General features: G+C 41.4%; 2 protein-coding genes across 5 annotated transcripts in view; one reads left to right on the top strand and one right to left on the bottom strand.

Annotated features, from left to right (window-relative positions):
- Positions 1-8,012: 8,012 nt before the first annotated feature.
- On the top strand, positions 8,013-11,557 carry LOC309959963 (methyl-CpG-binding domain protein 3-like 2B; the record flags this gene model as incomplete). The annotated part of the gene is made up of 2 exons (XM_082836502.1): positions 8,013-8,057; positions 10,973-11,557. The coding sequence occupies 2 exons, from the start codon at positions 8,013-8,015 to the stop codon at positions 11,555-11,557; spliced, it is 630 nt and encodes a 209-aa protein (XP_082692628.1).
- A 5,125-nt stretch (positions 11,558-16,682) lies between these two features.
- The window catches only part of ADGRE1 (adhesion G protein-coupled receptor E1), a 48,099-nt gene continuing 46,907 nt past the window's right edge, over positions 16,683-17,874 (bottom strand). For all 4 annotated transcript variants that reach the window (XM_082835787.1, XM_082835784.1, XM_082835785.1 and 1 more), the window contains one exon: positions 16,683-17,146. In XM_082835787.1, the coding sequence (XP_082691913.1) occupies positions 17,141-17,146 (6 nt within the window). In that variant the 3' untranslated portion in view covers positions 16,683-17,140. The remainder of the gene's footprint in view (positions 17,147-17,874) is intronic.

Raw genomic sequence — 17,874 nt, 5'->3', positions numbered from 1 at the left:
ATCTTCCAGGCTGTCCATTTTATGGGCATATAGGTGTTTGTAGCAATCTCTCATGGTCCTTTGTATTTCTACAGTGTCAGTTGTTACTTCTCCTTTTTCATTTCTAATTCTATTTATTTGAATCTTCTCCCTTTTTTTCTTGATGAGTCTGGCTAATGGTTTATCAATCTTGTTTATCTTCTCAAAGAACCAGCTTTTAGTTTTATTGATCTTTGCTATAGTTTCCTTCATTTATTTTTCATTTATTTCTGATCTGATATTTATGATTTCTTTCCTTCTGCTAACTTTGGTGTTTTTTTGTTCTTCTTTCTCTAATTGCTTCAGGTGTAAGGTTAGGTTGTTTATTTGAGTGGTTTCTTGTTTCTTGAGGTAGGATTGTATTGGTATAAACTTCCCTCTTAGAACTGCTTTTGCTGCATCCCATAGGTTTTGGGGCATCGTGTTTTCATTGTCATTTGTTTCTAGGTATTTTTCGATTTCCTCTTTGATTTCTTCAGTATTGGTTATTAAGTAGTGTATTGTTTAGCTTCCATGTGTTTGTATTTTTTACAGATTTTTTTCCTGTAATTGATGTTTAGTCTCATAGCGTTGTGGTCGGAAAAGATACTTGATACGATTTCAATTTTCTTAAATTTATCAAGGCTTGATTTGTGACCCAAGATGTGATCTATCCTGGAGAATGTTCCATAAGCACGTGAGAAGAAAGTGTATTCTGTTGTTTTTGGATGGAATGTCCTATAAATATCAATTAAATCCATTTTGTTTAATGTATCTTTTAAAGCTTGTGTTTCCTTATTTTCATTTTGGATATCTGTCCATTGGTGAAAGTGGGGTGTTAAAAGTCCCCCACTATGATTGTGTTACTGTCGATTTCCCCTTTTATGGCTGTTAGCATTGTCCTTATGTATTGAGGTGCTCCTATATTGGGTGCATAAATATTTATAATTGTTATATCTTCTTCTTGGATTGATCCCTTGATCATTATGTAGTGTCCTTCTTTGTCTCTTGTAATAGTCTTTATTTTAAAGTTTATTTTGTCTGATATGAGAATTGCTACTCCAGCTTTCTTTTGGTTTCCATTTGCATGGAATATCTTTTTCCATCCCCTTACTTTCAGTCTGTATGTGTCCCTAGGTCTGAGGTGGGCTCTTGTAGGCAGCATATATGGGTCTTGTTTTTGTATGCATTCAACCAGTCTATGTGTTTTGGTTGGAGCATCTAATCCATTTACATTTAAGGTAATTATCAATATGTATGTTCCTATTACCATTTTTTTTAATTGTTTTGGGTTTGTTTTTGTAGGTCTTTTCCTTCTCTTATGTTTCCTGCCTAGAGAAGTTCCTTTAGCTGGTTTGGTGGTGCTGAACTCCCTTAGCTTTTGCTTGTCCTTAAAGGTTTTAATTTCTCCATCGAATCTGAATGAGATCCTTGCTAGATAGAGTAATCTTGGTTGTAGGTTTTTCCCTTTCATCACTTTAAATATGTCCTGCCACTCCCTTCTGGCTTGTAGAGTTTCTGCTGAAAGGTCAGCTGTTAACCGTATGGGGATTCCCCTATATGTTATTTGTTGTTCTTCCCTTGCTGCTTTTAATATTTTTTCTTTGTATTTAATTTTTGATAGTTTGAGTAATATGTGTCTTGACATGTTTTTCCTTGCATTTATCCTGCATGGGACTCTCTGTGCTTCCTGGACTTATTACCTATTTCCTTTCCCATATTGGGGAAGTTTTTAACTATAATCTTTTCAAATATTTTCTGAGTCCCTTACTTTTTCTCTTCATCGTCTGGGACCCCTATAATTCAAATGTTGGTGTGTTTAATGTTGTCCCAGAGGTCTCTGAGATTGTCCTCAATTCTTTTCATTCTTTTTTCTTTATTCTGCTCTGCAGTAGTTATTTCCACTATTTTATCTCCAGGTCACTTTTCCATTCTTCTGCCTCAGTTATTCTGCTATTGATTCCTTCTAGAGAATTTTTAATTTCATTTATTGTGTGTTCATCATTGTTTGTTTACTGTTCTTCTAAGTCCTTGTTAAAACGTTCCTTGTATTTTCTCCATTCTATTTCCAAGATTTTGGATCATCTTTACTGTCATTACTCTGAATTCTTTTTCAGGTAGGCTACCTATTTCCTCTTCATTTGTTTGGTCTGGTGCGTTTTTACCTTGCCCCTTCATCTCCTTTGTGTTTCTCTGTCTTCTCATTTTGCTTAACTTACTGTGTTTGGGGTCTCCTTTTTGCAGGCTGCAGGTTTGTAGTTCCCAGTGTTTTTGGTGTCTGACCCCAGTGGCTAAGGTTGGTTCAGTGGCTTGTGTAGGCTTCCTGGTGGAGGGGACTAGTGCCTGTGTTCTGGTGGATGAGGCTGGATCTTGTCTTTCTGGTGGGCAGGACTGCATCTGGTGGTGTGTTTTGGGGTGTCTGTGACCTTATGATTTTAAGCAGCCTCTCTGCTAATGGGTGGGGGTTGTGTTCCTGTCTTGTTAGTTGTTTGGCATGGGGTGTCCAGCACTGGAGCTTGCTGGTCGTTGAGTGGAGCTGGGTCCTAGCGTTGAGATGGAGAGCTTGGGAAAGCTTTCACCATTTGATATTTCGTGGGGCCAGGAGGTCTCTGGTGGACCAATGTCCTGAACTTGGCTCTCCCACCTCAGAGGCACAGGCCTGACACCTGGTCAGAGGACCAAGATCCTGTCAGCCACACAGCTCAGAAGAAAATGGAGAAAAAAAAAAGAAAGAAAGAAAGAAAGAGAAAAAAAGAAATAAAATAAACTTATTAAAATAAAAAATAGTTATTAAAAATTAAGAAGTAATTAAAAAAAAGAGAGCAACCAAAACAAAAAACAAATCCACCAATGATAAGCAATAAAAACTATACTAAAAAAAACAAAGGACAGACAGAACCCTAAGACAAATGGTAAAAGCAAAGCTATACAGACAAAATTACACACAGAAGCATACACATACACACTCACAGAAAGAGCAAAAGGAAAAAAATATATATATCCTTGTTCCCAAAGTCCACTGCCTCAATTTTGGGATGACTCGTTGTCTATTCAGGTATTCCACAGATGCAGGTACATCAAGTTGACTGTGGAGATTTAATCCGCTGCTCCTGAGGATGCTGGGAGAGATTTCCCTTTCTTTTCTTTGTTCGCACAGCTCCCGGGGCTCAGCTTTGGATTTGGCCCCGCCTCTGCGTGTAGGTCGCCTGAGGGCGTCTGTTCTTTGCTCAGACAGGACGGGGTTAAGGTAGCGGCTGATTAGGGGGCTCTGGCTCACTCAGGCCGTGGGGAGGGAGGGGCACGGAGTGCGGGGCGAGCCTGCGGCGGCAGAGGCGCGCCGTGCGTTCTCCCGGGGAAGTTGTTTCTGGATCCCAGGACCCTGGCAGTGGCGGGCTGCACAGGCTCTCCGGAAGGGAGGTGTGGAGAGTGACCTGTGCTCGCACACAGGCTTCTTGGTGGCAGCAGCAGCAGCCTTAGCGTCTCATGCCCGTCTCTGGGGTCCGCGCTGTTAGCCGCGGCTCGCGCCCATCTCTGGAGCTCGTTTAGGCGGTGCTCTGAATCCCCTCTCCTTGCGCACCTCAAAACAATGGTCTCTTGCCTCTTTGGCAGGTCCAGACTTTCCCCCGGACTCCCTCCCGGCTAGCCGTGGCGCACTAACCCCCTTCAGGCTGTGTTCATGCCGCCAACCCCAGTCCTCTCCCTGCGCTCCGATGGAAGCCCAAGCCTCAGCTCCCAGCCCCGCCCGCCCCGGCGGGGGAGCAGACAAGCTTCTCGGCCTGGTGAGTGCCGGTCGGCACCGATCCTCTGTGCGGGAATCTCTCCGCTTTGCCCCCCACACCCCTGTTGCTGTGCTCTCCTCCGCGGCTTCGAAGCTCCCCCGCCTCCGCCACTCCCCGTCTCCGCCCGCCAAGGGGCTTCCTAGTGTGTGAAAACCTTTCCTCCTTCACAGCTCCCTCCCACTGGTGCAGGTCCTGTCCCTATCCTTTTGTCTCTGTTTTTTCTTTTTTCTTTTGCCCTACCCAGGTACGTGGGGAGTTTCTTGCCTTTTGGGAGGTCTGAGGTCTCCTGCCAGCGTTCAGTGGGTGTTCTATAGGAGTTGTTCCCCATGTAGATGTATTTCTGATGTATCTGTGGGGAGGAAGGTGATCTCCGCGTCTTACTCCTCCGCCATCTTGAAGGTCTCAAAGGTATCATCTTTTAAGTGATACACTGCGATAAACGAGCAATTATAGCTTAAGATTCCAAACTTTCCCTCCGTAATCCAATCATGAGATTCTAGACACCAACATCAATCTAAAATGCAAACCTGATCAGTTACCTTACTTTTAAAAAGTCTTAAATATCTTTTAAAAAAACTTTTAGCTATACATTGGAGTACAGTTGATTAACAATGATGTGTTAGTTTCAGGTTAGTTAGTTTCAGTATAGTTGATTAACAATGCTGTGTTAGTTAGTTTCAATGATGTGTTAGTTTCAGTCACTTTCAGCAAAGTGATTCAGTTATACATATACATGTTTCTATTCTTTTTCAAATTCTTTTCCCATTTAGGTTGTTACCTAATATTTGAGCAGAGTTCCCTGTGCTATACAGTAAGTCCTTTTTGGTTATCCATTTTAAATATAGCAGGGTACTTTTAATCTTTCATTTATGTCTTCAGCAGATATTTACCCTGTTTTCCTATCATAATTATTAACATTGCCCTTTTCATTCCCCAATATATCCCCGTTGAGAGGGACAATTATTTGATCTCCCCTTTTATAGAGCACACACATTTTGTGCAAACTCTGGGGTAAAATCTGTGATCCAGAAATAAATTAAGAGACTCACTGCCCCTGTTGAAGTTAACCTTACTGAGAGGAAAGAGTTATATAGAGCGCACAGAATTTATAACACGCTATATAGAAATAACTTCTGTGATGAACCGCAAGGTTTTATCCAGCCAACAGCAATAGAATTAGAACAACGTGGCCTACATAATTTTAAATTTGGTGGAACACACATTGAGGAAAGTAAACACGAATAGAGGAAACTGTTTTTTAACCCTTTTATTTAACCGAAGAAATTTAATATTTTCATTTCAAAATGTAGCCCCATCAGAATGAAGTGCAAGATATGTTATATCCTTTTCTTGTTTCTGAGCCTTGAAATAGTATTTTAACATTACAGCCCATCTAGTTCAAAAGTTAAATTTGATCTGTATCTAGATTTTATAAGATTTCCAGTAGTAAGAAAGATTCACACAAAGTTTTTTTTTTTTTTTGCGGTACGCGGGTCTCTCACTGTTGTGGCCTCTCCTGTTGCGGAGCACAGGCTCCGGACGCACAGGCTCAGCGGCCATGGCTCACGGGACCAGCCGCTCCGCGGCATGTGGGATCTTCCCGGACTGGGGCACGAACCCGTGTCCCCTGCATCGGCAGGCGGACTCCCAACCACTGTGCCACCAGGGAAGCCCACAAAGTATTTTTTAATCCTCTTTTATGGATGTCTATTCTAGAGTTTGACTCATTTTTCTAGACCAGTTTTAGCATTGTTTCATGACAGAATTACTATATTTATATAATGTCTTGATGTACTTTACCAGATGAGGGTAACCCAGAGACTTTCCTGGCGGTCCAGTGCTTAAGACTCTGCCCTTCCACTGAAGGGGGCATGGGATCAGTCCCAGGCTGGGGAACTAAGATACCACATGCCGTACAGTGCGGCCAAAAAAAAAAGAATGTGACTCTCCAGATGTATGTAACTCAAAATTTTTTCCCACTCATAGTTTCCATCCCTTCTGTCTTCCTAGTGAATTTTGGTGAACTTTGACTCCGTATATAGCTTAACGTGATGGAAGTTACAATTTTTTTAAATCTATTTGCGTTTAATTGTATCAAAAGGAATAATTTCCCCCCTCATTGTGAAACTGCTCTCTCTTTTCTTTAAAAATAAAGCTATAGGGCTTCCCTGGTGGCGCAGTGGTTGAGAGTCCGCCTGCCAATGCAGGGGACACGGGTTCGTGCCCCGGTCCGGGAAGATCCCACATGCCGCGGAGTGGCTGGGCCCGTGAGCCATGACTGCTGAGCCTGCGCGTCCGGAGCCTGTGCTCCGCAACGGGAGAGGCCACAACAGTGAGAGGCCCGGGTACCGCAATAAAAAAAAAAAAAAAAAAAAAAAAACTATATATTTTGTTTTTGTTAGAGTGAAATTAAGCATTTAAGTGATTATGAAGGTGTTGATTCCAGCAAAAGACTGGATTAAAACTGCAAGACAGTTCAAGAGTAAATATCCCAACAAAAGCACAGTGTGAACAATATTGAAAAACTCAGGACAGAGTTAAAAGAGAAGTGGGATGTGATTAAAAGGGGGAGCAGAGGGAATTTGATGAGGAATTGATATCACAATGAAGATATACACAAGCATGTTCCAAACGGATGAAAGACGTCAACCCACACATGTAATTAACTCAACATTCTTTAAGCAAAGAAAATACATGGGAAACAATAATGAGCTACACTATGGTCTAAAAATCAGAGTGAATATCAAAGATTTTAGAAAATGCAAAGGCCAAATAAGCAAGAAAATGCTAATTGGGGATGTCTAAACATAAATAAGATATAGATCAACAGAGCACCATTTTTTTCTTTTTTTCTTTTTTTCTTTTTTTTTTTTTTTTTGCGGTACGCGGGTCTCTCACTGTTGTGGCCTCTCCTGTTGCGGAGCACAGGCTCCGGACGCACAGGCTCAGCGGCCATGGCTCACGGGACCAGCCGCTCCGCGGCATGTGGGATCTTCCCGGAACGGGGCACGAATCCATGTCCCCTGCATCGGCAGGCGGACTCTCAACCACTGCGCCACCAGGGAAGCCCAGAGCACCATTTTTAAAGTGGTCAAAAGTCATATCAAATCAGAATTCTATACCCAGCATAGATATTGCCCCAAATTAAGATTCTTTGAAAACTTAAAGTAAAGCATTTCATTGTTAGTAGTCTTGAATTGGACAAAATACTAGAATGAGTTATGAAGTCCAAAGGAAAATATCTCAGATCAAAAGCCAGGAATGCAGGAGGAAATGAAAAGAAAAGAAAAGAATAATTTAGAAATAAATATAAGTGAAGTTTGTTTCATAAAGCAATTCTGGAACTCTCTCATGGAGATTAAAATACATGTAGAATTAAGATGCATGACAACAGTAACAGAAAAGTCAGGAAAGCTGAAATGGAATTAAAAGTGTTCTAAGGTATTAGCATTTGGGAGATGTGGTAAGAGCAATTAACTGGATTAGTCTATATTAGTTAAAGGAGTCAGAATTTTATCACTAAAGTAACTTCACAAGTTCTGTATATGACTGCAACTAGCAAGTTTATAGAGAGAAAATGTAAAAATAAAAGAATTAAATTATAGTGAAATAAAGACAGTAAAGAGACTGTTTATGTCAGAGGGTAGGGAAGGAGTAAGACGGTTGAAATAATCTCGAATTTACCAGTAATTAGGTGAAATGTAAATGTACAAACTATTGAGTCCTTTTCAATGATTCTGTGATATAGACTTCATAGACTTGTGAGTAAATATTTTGGACATTCTTTTATTGATAAACATTTATACAATCTGTAGTTTTTTCTATGAAAACATAAGTTGTGTGGAAATTTTAGCATATAGGAACGTCCATAACTTTTTTTGTAGAAGGTATCCATACTGAGTGAAAAAGGAAACATTAAATTTTTGATAGAAAGTACAAACAGCACCCCCATTCACAAATGTATTAAATTTTTTCATATAGTATTTCATATTATTCAATAGTGTCTAATATTGTCAATAGCGCCAAATTCTTGTGTTTGTGTGGAGAGATTTGGGAATCTCTCCAATGCCTCTGATCTGAGATAGAGTGTGTCCTCTTGATTGGGTTGTCTCCTGATTGGGTTGTCCACCCTCTTCCCCTATAAAAGGGGGAATCAGAGGCAGAATTCACTGCACTTTCCAGCAAGACACAGGCTGTCTGCATCTCAAGGGTGGGTCCAAGGACAGCTCTCGGAAGATGGGGGAACCTGAATGGACCAGTTTTCCAAGCCAGCCTCTTCCGGTGAGTGTGGAATCCATACTGATGGCAAGAGTGTACATTAGGATGCTGTTTTCTTCTGTAAAATCTAATTTAGCAGAATTTAGCTCGAAAAACAAGAAGGTATCTCATTGAAAGTTATTTCCCAGGTGTTAATGTTTCTTAAGAAATAGTCAAGATTGTGTATATTTTTGTATATGAAGTTTTTTTGGATAATACATGAAATGTGTGGGGGGTGTGTGTGTGTTTTAACCAAAATCACTAGGTAGTGGAAGTAGTATTTGGCCCTAGAGTGTTTAAATCGTTCTCCTCTATGGACAATTATTTGCCCACAATGTGTTTGGTCTTTTTTTTCTTTTTAAAAAAATTCTGTTCTCTGCTTCAAATAGGGCTCTCCAGTTTCTTTGTCATCCATCATTGTAGTTAATTTCTTTTTCCTACTCTCCCTTCTCTCTTCTATTCCTCCCTATTCCGCTCCTTCCCTCTCTGTCTTTGTGTTGGCCTTGCTATAGATCATAGCACCTAATTATACCTAACGCTATTACTAGACATTCCTTAGTCTATAACCCTTTTCTCTCACCAAGATTAAAATAATCTAGGGCAATGACCTTGTTAAGTTAAATTCCGAGTAGTGTGTTTTAGTACACAACTTGGCATATAACAGCTGCTCTATAAATAGGCAGATCATTTTTCTATCAAACATTTTTCTATCAAACATTTCATTACATTTTTTGGGGGGGGGGTTGTTTCTTTTGCGGTACGTGGGCCTCTAACTGTTGTGGCCTCTCCCGTTGCGGAGCACAGGCTCCAGACACGCAGGCTCAGCGTCCATGGCTCACGGGCCCAGCCGCTCCGCGCGGCATGTGGGATCTTCCCAGACTGGGACACAAACCCGTGTCCCCTGCATCGGCAGGCGGACTCTCAACCACTGCGCCACCAGGGAAGCCCCTCATTACATTTTGAGTAATGAAAGGGGTAGTATTAATTATAATGTCAGGACAACAGGAATAAAGTGAGTTTTATGTTTTCCCTTTAAAAAAATATCTTCGAAGACAGAGGTGTGAGATTTAAAAGGAAAGGTGCACTGATTAGGTTCACAGTTTAAACAGATTATTGTGAGGAGACTTAGAATGGATCACAGAGAGAAAGGATTGAAATCTTTGATTGCAGTCCACCACAAAACAGACTAACTCATTTTATCATTGTAGTTGTGTGCATTTATTAGAAAAATTTGGAAAGTAGTTTTTGGAGTTTGCATAACTTCTCTTAAAAAAAGATATCTGAGCACCTTGGAAAGCCAAAGCACTAAATGACTATATCAGTGGAAACATTAAAATTCTTATTATCCTCTCTTCATTGAGTACCCAACTTACTGAGAAAAGCAATCTCGAATAAGTACATAATATGCCACATAAAATTAAAATTAAAAAAATTTACACAGAGAAAATGTAAGATTAATTTTGATATGGGAACAGGAAAGGTAATTCTGTGGCATTTTGTAGGTCAAATGAAAGGTGCTCAAGAATATTCAAAAGTTGGGAATCTTCAGGTGGATTCAGGAGGGCAAATGGATGGCTAATTGGTATAAGAATGTGGGTTGGTAGGGCGTCCAGAATGCCATTCAGGGGCAAATGCGATATTACTTCCAACAAGTGAGTTTGTGGAGACATTGAGATAAGGATGAACTATTTGGGGAATTGGCTGGTTCAACTTGGGACCTGGTCACAGTGAGTTGAGTCATGGATATTATCACTGATCTGGTGGGTAGGCAGATGGATATTTGGGTCTTAGAGTTGAAGCCAGATCGGTGAATCTGTGAGCATTGCTAGTTCATTAATGGTATTTGAAGGCAGGGGAACGGATGGGATTGCCTAGAAGAAGGTTTGGATGTAGAACAGATGTGAGAGCAGGACCGACTTCTAAGAAGCATCAATTGTTGTGTTGAGATAGTAGAGAGAGGAGTAGGAGGAGGGGAGGATGGGAGTCAGGGAGTAAACATTGTTATTTACAGGGCTTCCCTGGTGGCGCAGTGGAGGAGAGTCCGCCTGCTGATGCAGGGGACACGGGTTCGTGCCCCGGTCCGGGAAGATCCCACATGCCGTGGAGCGGCTGGGCCCGTGAGCCATGGCCGCTGAGCCTGCGCGTCCGGAGCCTGTGCTCCGCAACGGGAGAGGCCGCAACAGTGAGAGACCCGCGTGCCGCAAAAAAAAAAAAAAAAAAAAAAGTTATTTACAGTGGAAAAAAGGAACTTTATGATGAGAATGTGGCCTTTCTAAGTTATGTTATGAGCAGGAGGATATTTGAGTGAAGATGGGACTTGGGTTTGAAAGAAAAGTATTGGAGTGTTGAGAGGTACGTGATCTCACTGAAGATGAAGCACTAAAGAACTATGAAAACTAGGTGATTGCATGTCTTAAAGCAAAGTACAAAAGAGATATAAAAAAGTATAATGTCTTGGTATTCAAAGAACCCTGTGATCTCTTTGTCCAGATAGTGTTGGATTAGGGGGTACCAGCATGTGTGGAGTTGACAGTGACAGGGGTGGTAAGAGGAAAACATCCTCAAAGGAGGATGGTGGAGGGGAAAGTCTGGAATGGGTACTGGGCAATGACTTGGAGATTTCTGTCCTTGACTCCTATCTGTTTGATGTCCCAGGCTTCAGTTCTCAATGTGTGGTGCCGGTACTAGCAGCATCAGCGTCAGTTGGAATCACCTAGAAACGCAATTTCTTGTCCCCACCCCAGACTGACTTGCATTGAGATCCGGAAATCTGAGTTCTAACAACCCTCTGAAAGACTGTGATGCAGAGTAAATTGAGATTCATTTCTCTAGGGAGACAGGAGAGTGGTTATCCAAATGAGCTGAGGACATTCTCCATGACTGGCAGTGGTTTCATCCCCCACTTTATTCAAATGTTACATTTCGTTTTGTTTTCACAGGGGAAGCTCAAAAGAAATATGATGCCTGAGACGTTGGAGAAGAAAAGACAAGACCATTTAGCCAAGGCCAAGCAGAGACATCGTGAAGGAACTGCACTTCCTATGAGGCTGACCAGCTGCATTTTCAAGAGGCAAGTCACGAAGATAACTTCTCATCCTGACAATGCAGTCAGGCGCCGTCGATGCGAGGGGACCTTGGAGAAGCCCCAGCAAGCCTGTGCATTCAGGAGACTGCAGGGGCTCCAGGTCTACAGCCCTGAAGGAGAACCTTTCAGCACGTTGGACAGCGCAATTATTTTCGGAGTAATTGCCCTGCGTGGTGCTGGTGAATCCCTGGGCCGTGCTGGTGCCGGGTCTCTGCACACCAGCCCTGAAGCCATCACTACCCAGTGTTCAGACGGGGCAGAGATGATCCCAGGATTGGGTCTCTTCCTCCCACAGACCCTCTACAGGCAACGAGTGACATATGCAGATATTCGCCGACAGGCTCGGAAAGTGAAAAGAGCAAGGGAGAGACTGGGTATGGCCTTGAGGGCAGACAGGCTTGCCAGGGAGACAGAGAGAGCCGGGAGCCCTGAGAACTAGGTGAAAAATGGACGAGACTGTCCTGAAGAAGCCGAGCGCTGCGGCCCCTGGGAAGTGCTTCACTGCAGGACAGCCCTCCGTTCTACTTGCCTCTAAGTGTCAACCATGTTTCTGGACTGAGATGTTTTGTTAGATGAACATTGTACTCTATTAAACTCTTGGTAGACAAAAACGACAAGAGTAAACGTTTCTGTGAGTGAGAGATTGGGTTTCATGTGACAAGAAAAATGATTTTTCCTTACCTTTGTACACTTCAATCTCTGTCGGGATTTCTCTATTGAATTCTACAGAGGTAATGTAGTCTGGGGGGATTATGTTTTTTGTTATAATATTTTCTTACATTGCTTACGCTTAGGCAAGAAATGATACCTACTCTAGAGATTATTTTTTAATATGAATGCTATAACATTTTATTAAGCTTGCTTTTTACTTCTCATTTTAACATCTTTTTTTTGTCATTGTGTCAAATGCTAAATCAGACATGACTTTTTTTTTTAACATCTTTATTGGAGTATAATTGCTTTACAATGGTGTGTTAGTTTCTGCTGTACAATAAAGTGAATCAGCTATACATATACATATATCCCCATATCCCCTCCCTGTTGCATCTCCCTCCCACCCTCCCTATCCCACCCTCCCTATGCCACCCCTCTAGGTGGACACAAAGCACCGAGCTGATCTCCCTGCGCTATGCGGCTGCTTCCCACTAGCTCTCTATTTTACGTTTGGTAGTGTATATATGTCCATGCCACTCTCTCACTTTGTCCCAGCTTCCCCTTCCCCTTCCCCGTATCCTCAAGTCCATTCTCTAGTAGGTCTGTGTCTTTATTCACGTCTTGCCCCTAGGTTCTTCAAGAACAACTTTTTTGTTTGTTTGTTTGTTTTAGATTCTATATATATGTGTTAGCATACTGTATTTGTTTTTCTCTTTCTGACTTACTTCACTCTGTATGACAGTCTCTAGGTCCATCCACCTCACTACAAATAACTTAATTTCGTTTCTTTTTATGGCTGAGTAATATTCCATTGTATATATGTGCCACATCTTCTTTATCCATTCATCTGTCGATGGACACTTAGGTTGCTTCCATGTCCTGGCTATTGTAAATAGAGCTGCAATGAACATTTTGGTACATGACGCCTTTTTTTTTTTTTTTCCGGTATGCGGGCCTCTCACTGTTGTGGCCTCTCCCGTTGCAGAGCACAGGCTCCGGATACGCAGGCTCAGCGGCCATGGCTCACGGGCCCAGACGCTCCGTGGCCTGTGGGATCTTCCCGGACCGGGGCACGAACCCGTGTCCCCTGCATTGGCAGGCGGACTCTCAACCACTGCACCACCAGGGAAGCCCCATGACGCTTTTTAAATTATGGTTTTCTCAGGGTATATGGCCAGTAGTGGGATTGCTGGGTCATATGGTAGTTCTATTTGTAGTTTTTTAAGGAACCTCCATACTGTTCTCCATAGTGGCTGTATCAATTTACATTCCCACCAACAGTGCAAAGGGTTCCCTTTTCTCCACACCCTCTCCAGCATTTATTGTTTGTAGAGTTTTTGATTATGGCCATTCTGACCAGCGTGAGATGATATCTCATTGCAGTTTTGATTTGCATTTCTCTAATGATTAATGATGTTGAGCATTCTTTCATGTGTTTGTTGGCAGTCTGTATATCTTCTTTGGAGAAATGTCTATTTAGGTCTTCTGCCCATTTTTGGATTGGATTGTTTGGTTTTTTGATATTAAGCTGCATGAGCTGCTTGTAAATTTTGGAGATTAATCCTTTGTCAATTGCTTCATTTGCAAACATTTTTACATACTCTTTTTAAATATACTTTTTAAAGGTTCATTTTTTTCCCTAGAACTTGATTTTGAAAATATTATTGATGAGTTTGCTTCTAGTAAAACAAAGAAAGTAAAATTTTCATAAATTCTGGTTGTTATAAATAAAATATTTAAATTTAAAATAATATTTTACATCCTAATATCCTTACATTTCAACTTTTCAATTTTTTTCAACTACTTTAATGATCTGGGATGGGAAGGCACATTGTCAGTGGTCAATAAATATTACTTGACTGGATGGATTTGTATTTTGCAGTGGGAGGACGCCATAAATTATTTGGATTGTAAGAGGACAATGTTATTGCACTTTATGGGATTTAAAAACTATGCAGGTTTTATCCCAAGTCTCTTTTCTCTCTCTAGTGGAGGCATATGAGACATGGGGGTGAATAAATACACCAAGCTTGATGTTTATAGTAAGAAAAAATCCTATTGTGGAGATCACAACTTTACCCACTTACTTTAGAAATATAGGATTCCTGGAGGTGACTGTATTTTAGACCAACATGTAACACTGTTGCAGAAACAGATAAAGCCTTGCACAAATCTTCTTCAGAAAGAACTTTAATTCAACCATGATAGATTTATAGGTCCTAATAACTAAGAGGAAATGGAGATCCAACCTTTCTCTTTGTCTATTTCAAGTTGTTGCAATCAAATGCAAAATGTTGACAACCCATTGGCTACTGTGTCAGATGGGGCCATTGCCACAAGTAATGTTTCATAGCAAACCACTCATGAAACTAAGTGTCTGAAAAAAATGAGGCTTGATTGTTGCTGCTGAGTCTGTGGGTTGGCTGGGGCAGTGTGCTGATCTTGGCTGGGCTCACACATATGACCACAGTCAGCTACAAGTTGGCTAGGTGGCTGATTATGGAAAACCTCAGCTGGTATAATAGGATTACTAAACTCTCTTCCATATGTTTCTCACATATGTCCAGCAGTTTATCCTGGGCATATTCTCATGGCAGAGGCAGGTATGCAAAATCAAGCAAGATTAACCATGTAAAGGGAAAAAAGAATGGCACACTCACTTTTGAAATCTCTGAGTCACCCTTGCTAATATTCCTTTGGCCAAAGCAAGTCTCAAAGCCAAGTCTGAGTCAGAGTGGGAAGGAGTTACAAAGTTGCAGGGGAAGGGGTGTGGAGACATGGAGACACGTCTTGAGGCCACTGATGCAATCAATCTACCTATATTGGCTAAATGTAAGAGCTGTGCAATCTCATTTCAATATCCCTTAGAACTGTCACTGCTGTACTGAACACTCTGGATAAGCCAAGCATTGAAGACCCACCTATCATAAATGAACCCTTGTTTGTAAACATGTGTCAGCCCCCTCCCAAGTTGTGGCTGCCACAAATGACAAAAACCAAGCCTCTGACAACCAAGTTTAATGTTGCTATCAAATTGTCCAACACATGATTATTACTGAGCCAATTGAATCCTAAGTGGTAAGTTGATTCAAAGTAAATATTTAGTCTCTTCTCTGTGTCCCCAAGAATTCCTGAGGTCAAAGGAAGAGAAGGCGAGGGGCCAGGGGTCTGGAAGAGGAGCTCTGTTATCAAGAGCTCAAAGCCCAGCTCAGCCACCTACAGCTGTGTAATGCTGAGAAAGGTATTAAGCTCTCTGGGTCTCAGCTTAAAAAGGAGAGAATTCATTCATTCCCTCATTCATTCAACGTATTTATGGAGAACCTACTAAATACAATTCTCTGTACAGATGGAGTTCAGAGTTTGTTGGAGACACCCCCCCCCCAAAAAAAAGGGAAATTATAGTACAGGGCTAGAAAGCATGAAGTTGTACAAAAAGAATTAATAAACAGAGAGTTAAAGTAAATAGATTTGGGAGGTTAAAAAAGGGAGTTCTCAAGTCCTGTGTTGATAGCAGAGCCCAAGAAAAAGAAAGACTTCTCTTCTTTCCTGGCAAGGACTCAGCCAATAAAAACCTTGGACTCTTTGTTTACTATAGCCCTCTTAACTTCCTTTTCCTCTCTTTAAAAGAGTTCTCTTTCCCTTGCTGTACAGGAACTTGCATGTGGCTCATCACACGTTGCATATTGCAGACCCTGAATTGCAATTCTCCACTGATACCAAATAAACCCATTTTTGCTGGAGAAATATCTGGCAGTCTATTTGTTTCAGCTCAACAAAGCCTTAGGAGACACACAGAGATGATATCTAATCCTACTTCAAGAGATTCAAAGAATAATATAATATAGTAAATCAACTATGCTTCACTTTTTTAAAAAAGAGAGATTCAAAGAATATTTCCTAGTGGAAGTGATGACTAAGCTGAGACTCAAAGAGAGGATAACAATGAATCAGATTTTGAGGAAAAATGTCATAGGAAGAGGGACTGGCAGGTGTAAAGTCCCAAAATAAATGTTTCCTTTCTGGCTTTAAAGACAAGCTGAGCTATCAGCATGGAAAACAGAAGAATATTCTAGAATATTCTAGAACATTCATGAGTACAACACAAATCCCCTGGGGATCTCATTAAAATGCAGGCTCTCTGTGCTCTAAAGCCCGCGAGCCACAACTACTGAGCCCACACGCCACAACTACTGAAGCCCACGTGCCCTAGAGCCCACGTGCTGCAACTACTGAGTCCATGTGCTGCAACTACTGAAGCCTGCATGCCTAGAGCCCATGCTCCACAACAAGAGAAGCCACCGCAAAGAGAAGCCTGTGCACCACAACGAAAAGTAGCCCCCACTCACCGCAACAAGAGAAAGGCCGTGCACAGCAACGAAGACCCAACGCAGCCAAAAAGTACAAAAATAAAACAAAATAAAAAGTAAAAAACAAAATGCAGGCTCTGGTTCAGCAGATCTGGGGTGGCACCTGATGTCCTACTTTTCTAACAAGGTGAGGCTGATTCTTCTGGTCCACAGACTACACTTTGATTAGGGAGCTATTAAAGTGGCCACAGAGGGGAGATCTACATGTTGAATTTTCACTTCCTTCTTTTTTTTTCAATTGAAGTATAGTTGACTTACAGTATTATGTTACTTTCAGGTGTACAGCATGGTGATTTGATATTTTTATAGATTATACTCCATATAAAGTTATCATAAAATATTGACTATATTCACTCTGCTGAACCTTACATTTTTGTCACTTATTTATTTTACACCTAGAAGTTTGTACCTCTTAATTCCCTTTGACTGCTCCTACTTACCAACATAACTCTTTTAAGTGTTTCTGCCTATAGGTGTGTGTGCTTTATGTATCCCCTGAGGCTCTCCTTACAATTTTACTGACCATTTCTATAAAAGCAGGAGGGTTCTTTGTTGAAAGGTAAGGCAGTCAGTCAGAAGACACATCATTTATTGAGGGCTACTCTCTGTGTCAAGCATGTGATAGATGCTGGAGAGGCACTCTTGAAGCCACACATCCATGGACTTAGGACAAAACAAAATGGTAGCCAGAAGTTCTTGGTCCCGCCATTGCACTGCGATCCGTTATCTCCGCAAAACTCTGGAAAGTCAAAGAGTTGCAGAACACAGAAGATAAAACGGTAAGCTGGAACAGGAGCTCTTGTTTCTCAGCAGGGCATGAAGCCATGGGGAGACCATCCCACATATCCGTCCATGATCCGAATTTCCCAGAGAGCTCTGGGGCTGGCAGGATCCTGCATTTCCATATTAAGCCAAGAAGAAAAGATTTCAGAGAAGGCTCCTGCAGGCACCTGCTTTCCTGAAACGTTGTTTCATAGTGTATTTGAAAGCAAGAAAGGACTTTAACCCTGTGAGAGAAATCAGAATCAGAAACAGTGGCAGGATTAGTACAAATGTGGTCCAGGGATCAGATCTATGTGGGCATGGGTCTTATAAATACAGACAGAGATAAATATGGCAATAAAAACTAGAAGGATAAACATTTAAATGTTAACAGCGATTACGCCTAGTGGGGCAGGCACTGTTGGCAGACCCAAAAGCTATTCTCAACCTCTTTACTATTGATATTCCCATTCTAGAAGCTAGAAAGCAGAATACTTGTGTTTTCAAATTCCTTTGTAACTATGAGTAGTCATGTGATGCAGTTCTGACCAATTAGGTGAAAGGGAAATCTGCTAAGGGGCTTCTGGAAAAGCTATTATTTCCTGTTAAAGGGAGAAGGTTGAAAGGAGAGTTTACCACTCTGCCCCATCCCTCTCCTTCCTGCCTTGAACGTGGTCACAATGTCTGGAGCTATGGCAGCCATCTTGCAACCATGAAAATAATTGATGAAAAGTCAACATGCTGTCAGTGGAAAGGAAATCTAGGGAGAGCTTAGATCCTTAACAACATCACTAAGCAACAGAACCAATACCAGCAACACCTAACTCTGGACTTCTATTCTTGCAAGAAAAAGAATTTCATATTTATTTAAGCCACTGGATCTTAGTTACTTGTGCTTGGAATACATCAGTGAAAAAAAATAAGACCTTCTAGTGGGGGATGGAAGACCATAAAAATTAAAGATGAATGAGAT

The sequence above is a fragment of the Leucopleurus acutus genome (assembly GCF_964270905.1).
Source record: "Leucopleurus acutus genome assembly, chromosome: 3".
Classification (NCBI taxonomy): Eukaryota; Metazoa; Chordata; class Mammalia; order Artiodactyla; family Delphinidae; genus Leucopleurus; species Leucopleurus acutus.
This window is presented reverse-complemented; position numbering and strand designations above follow the sequence as displayed.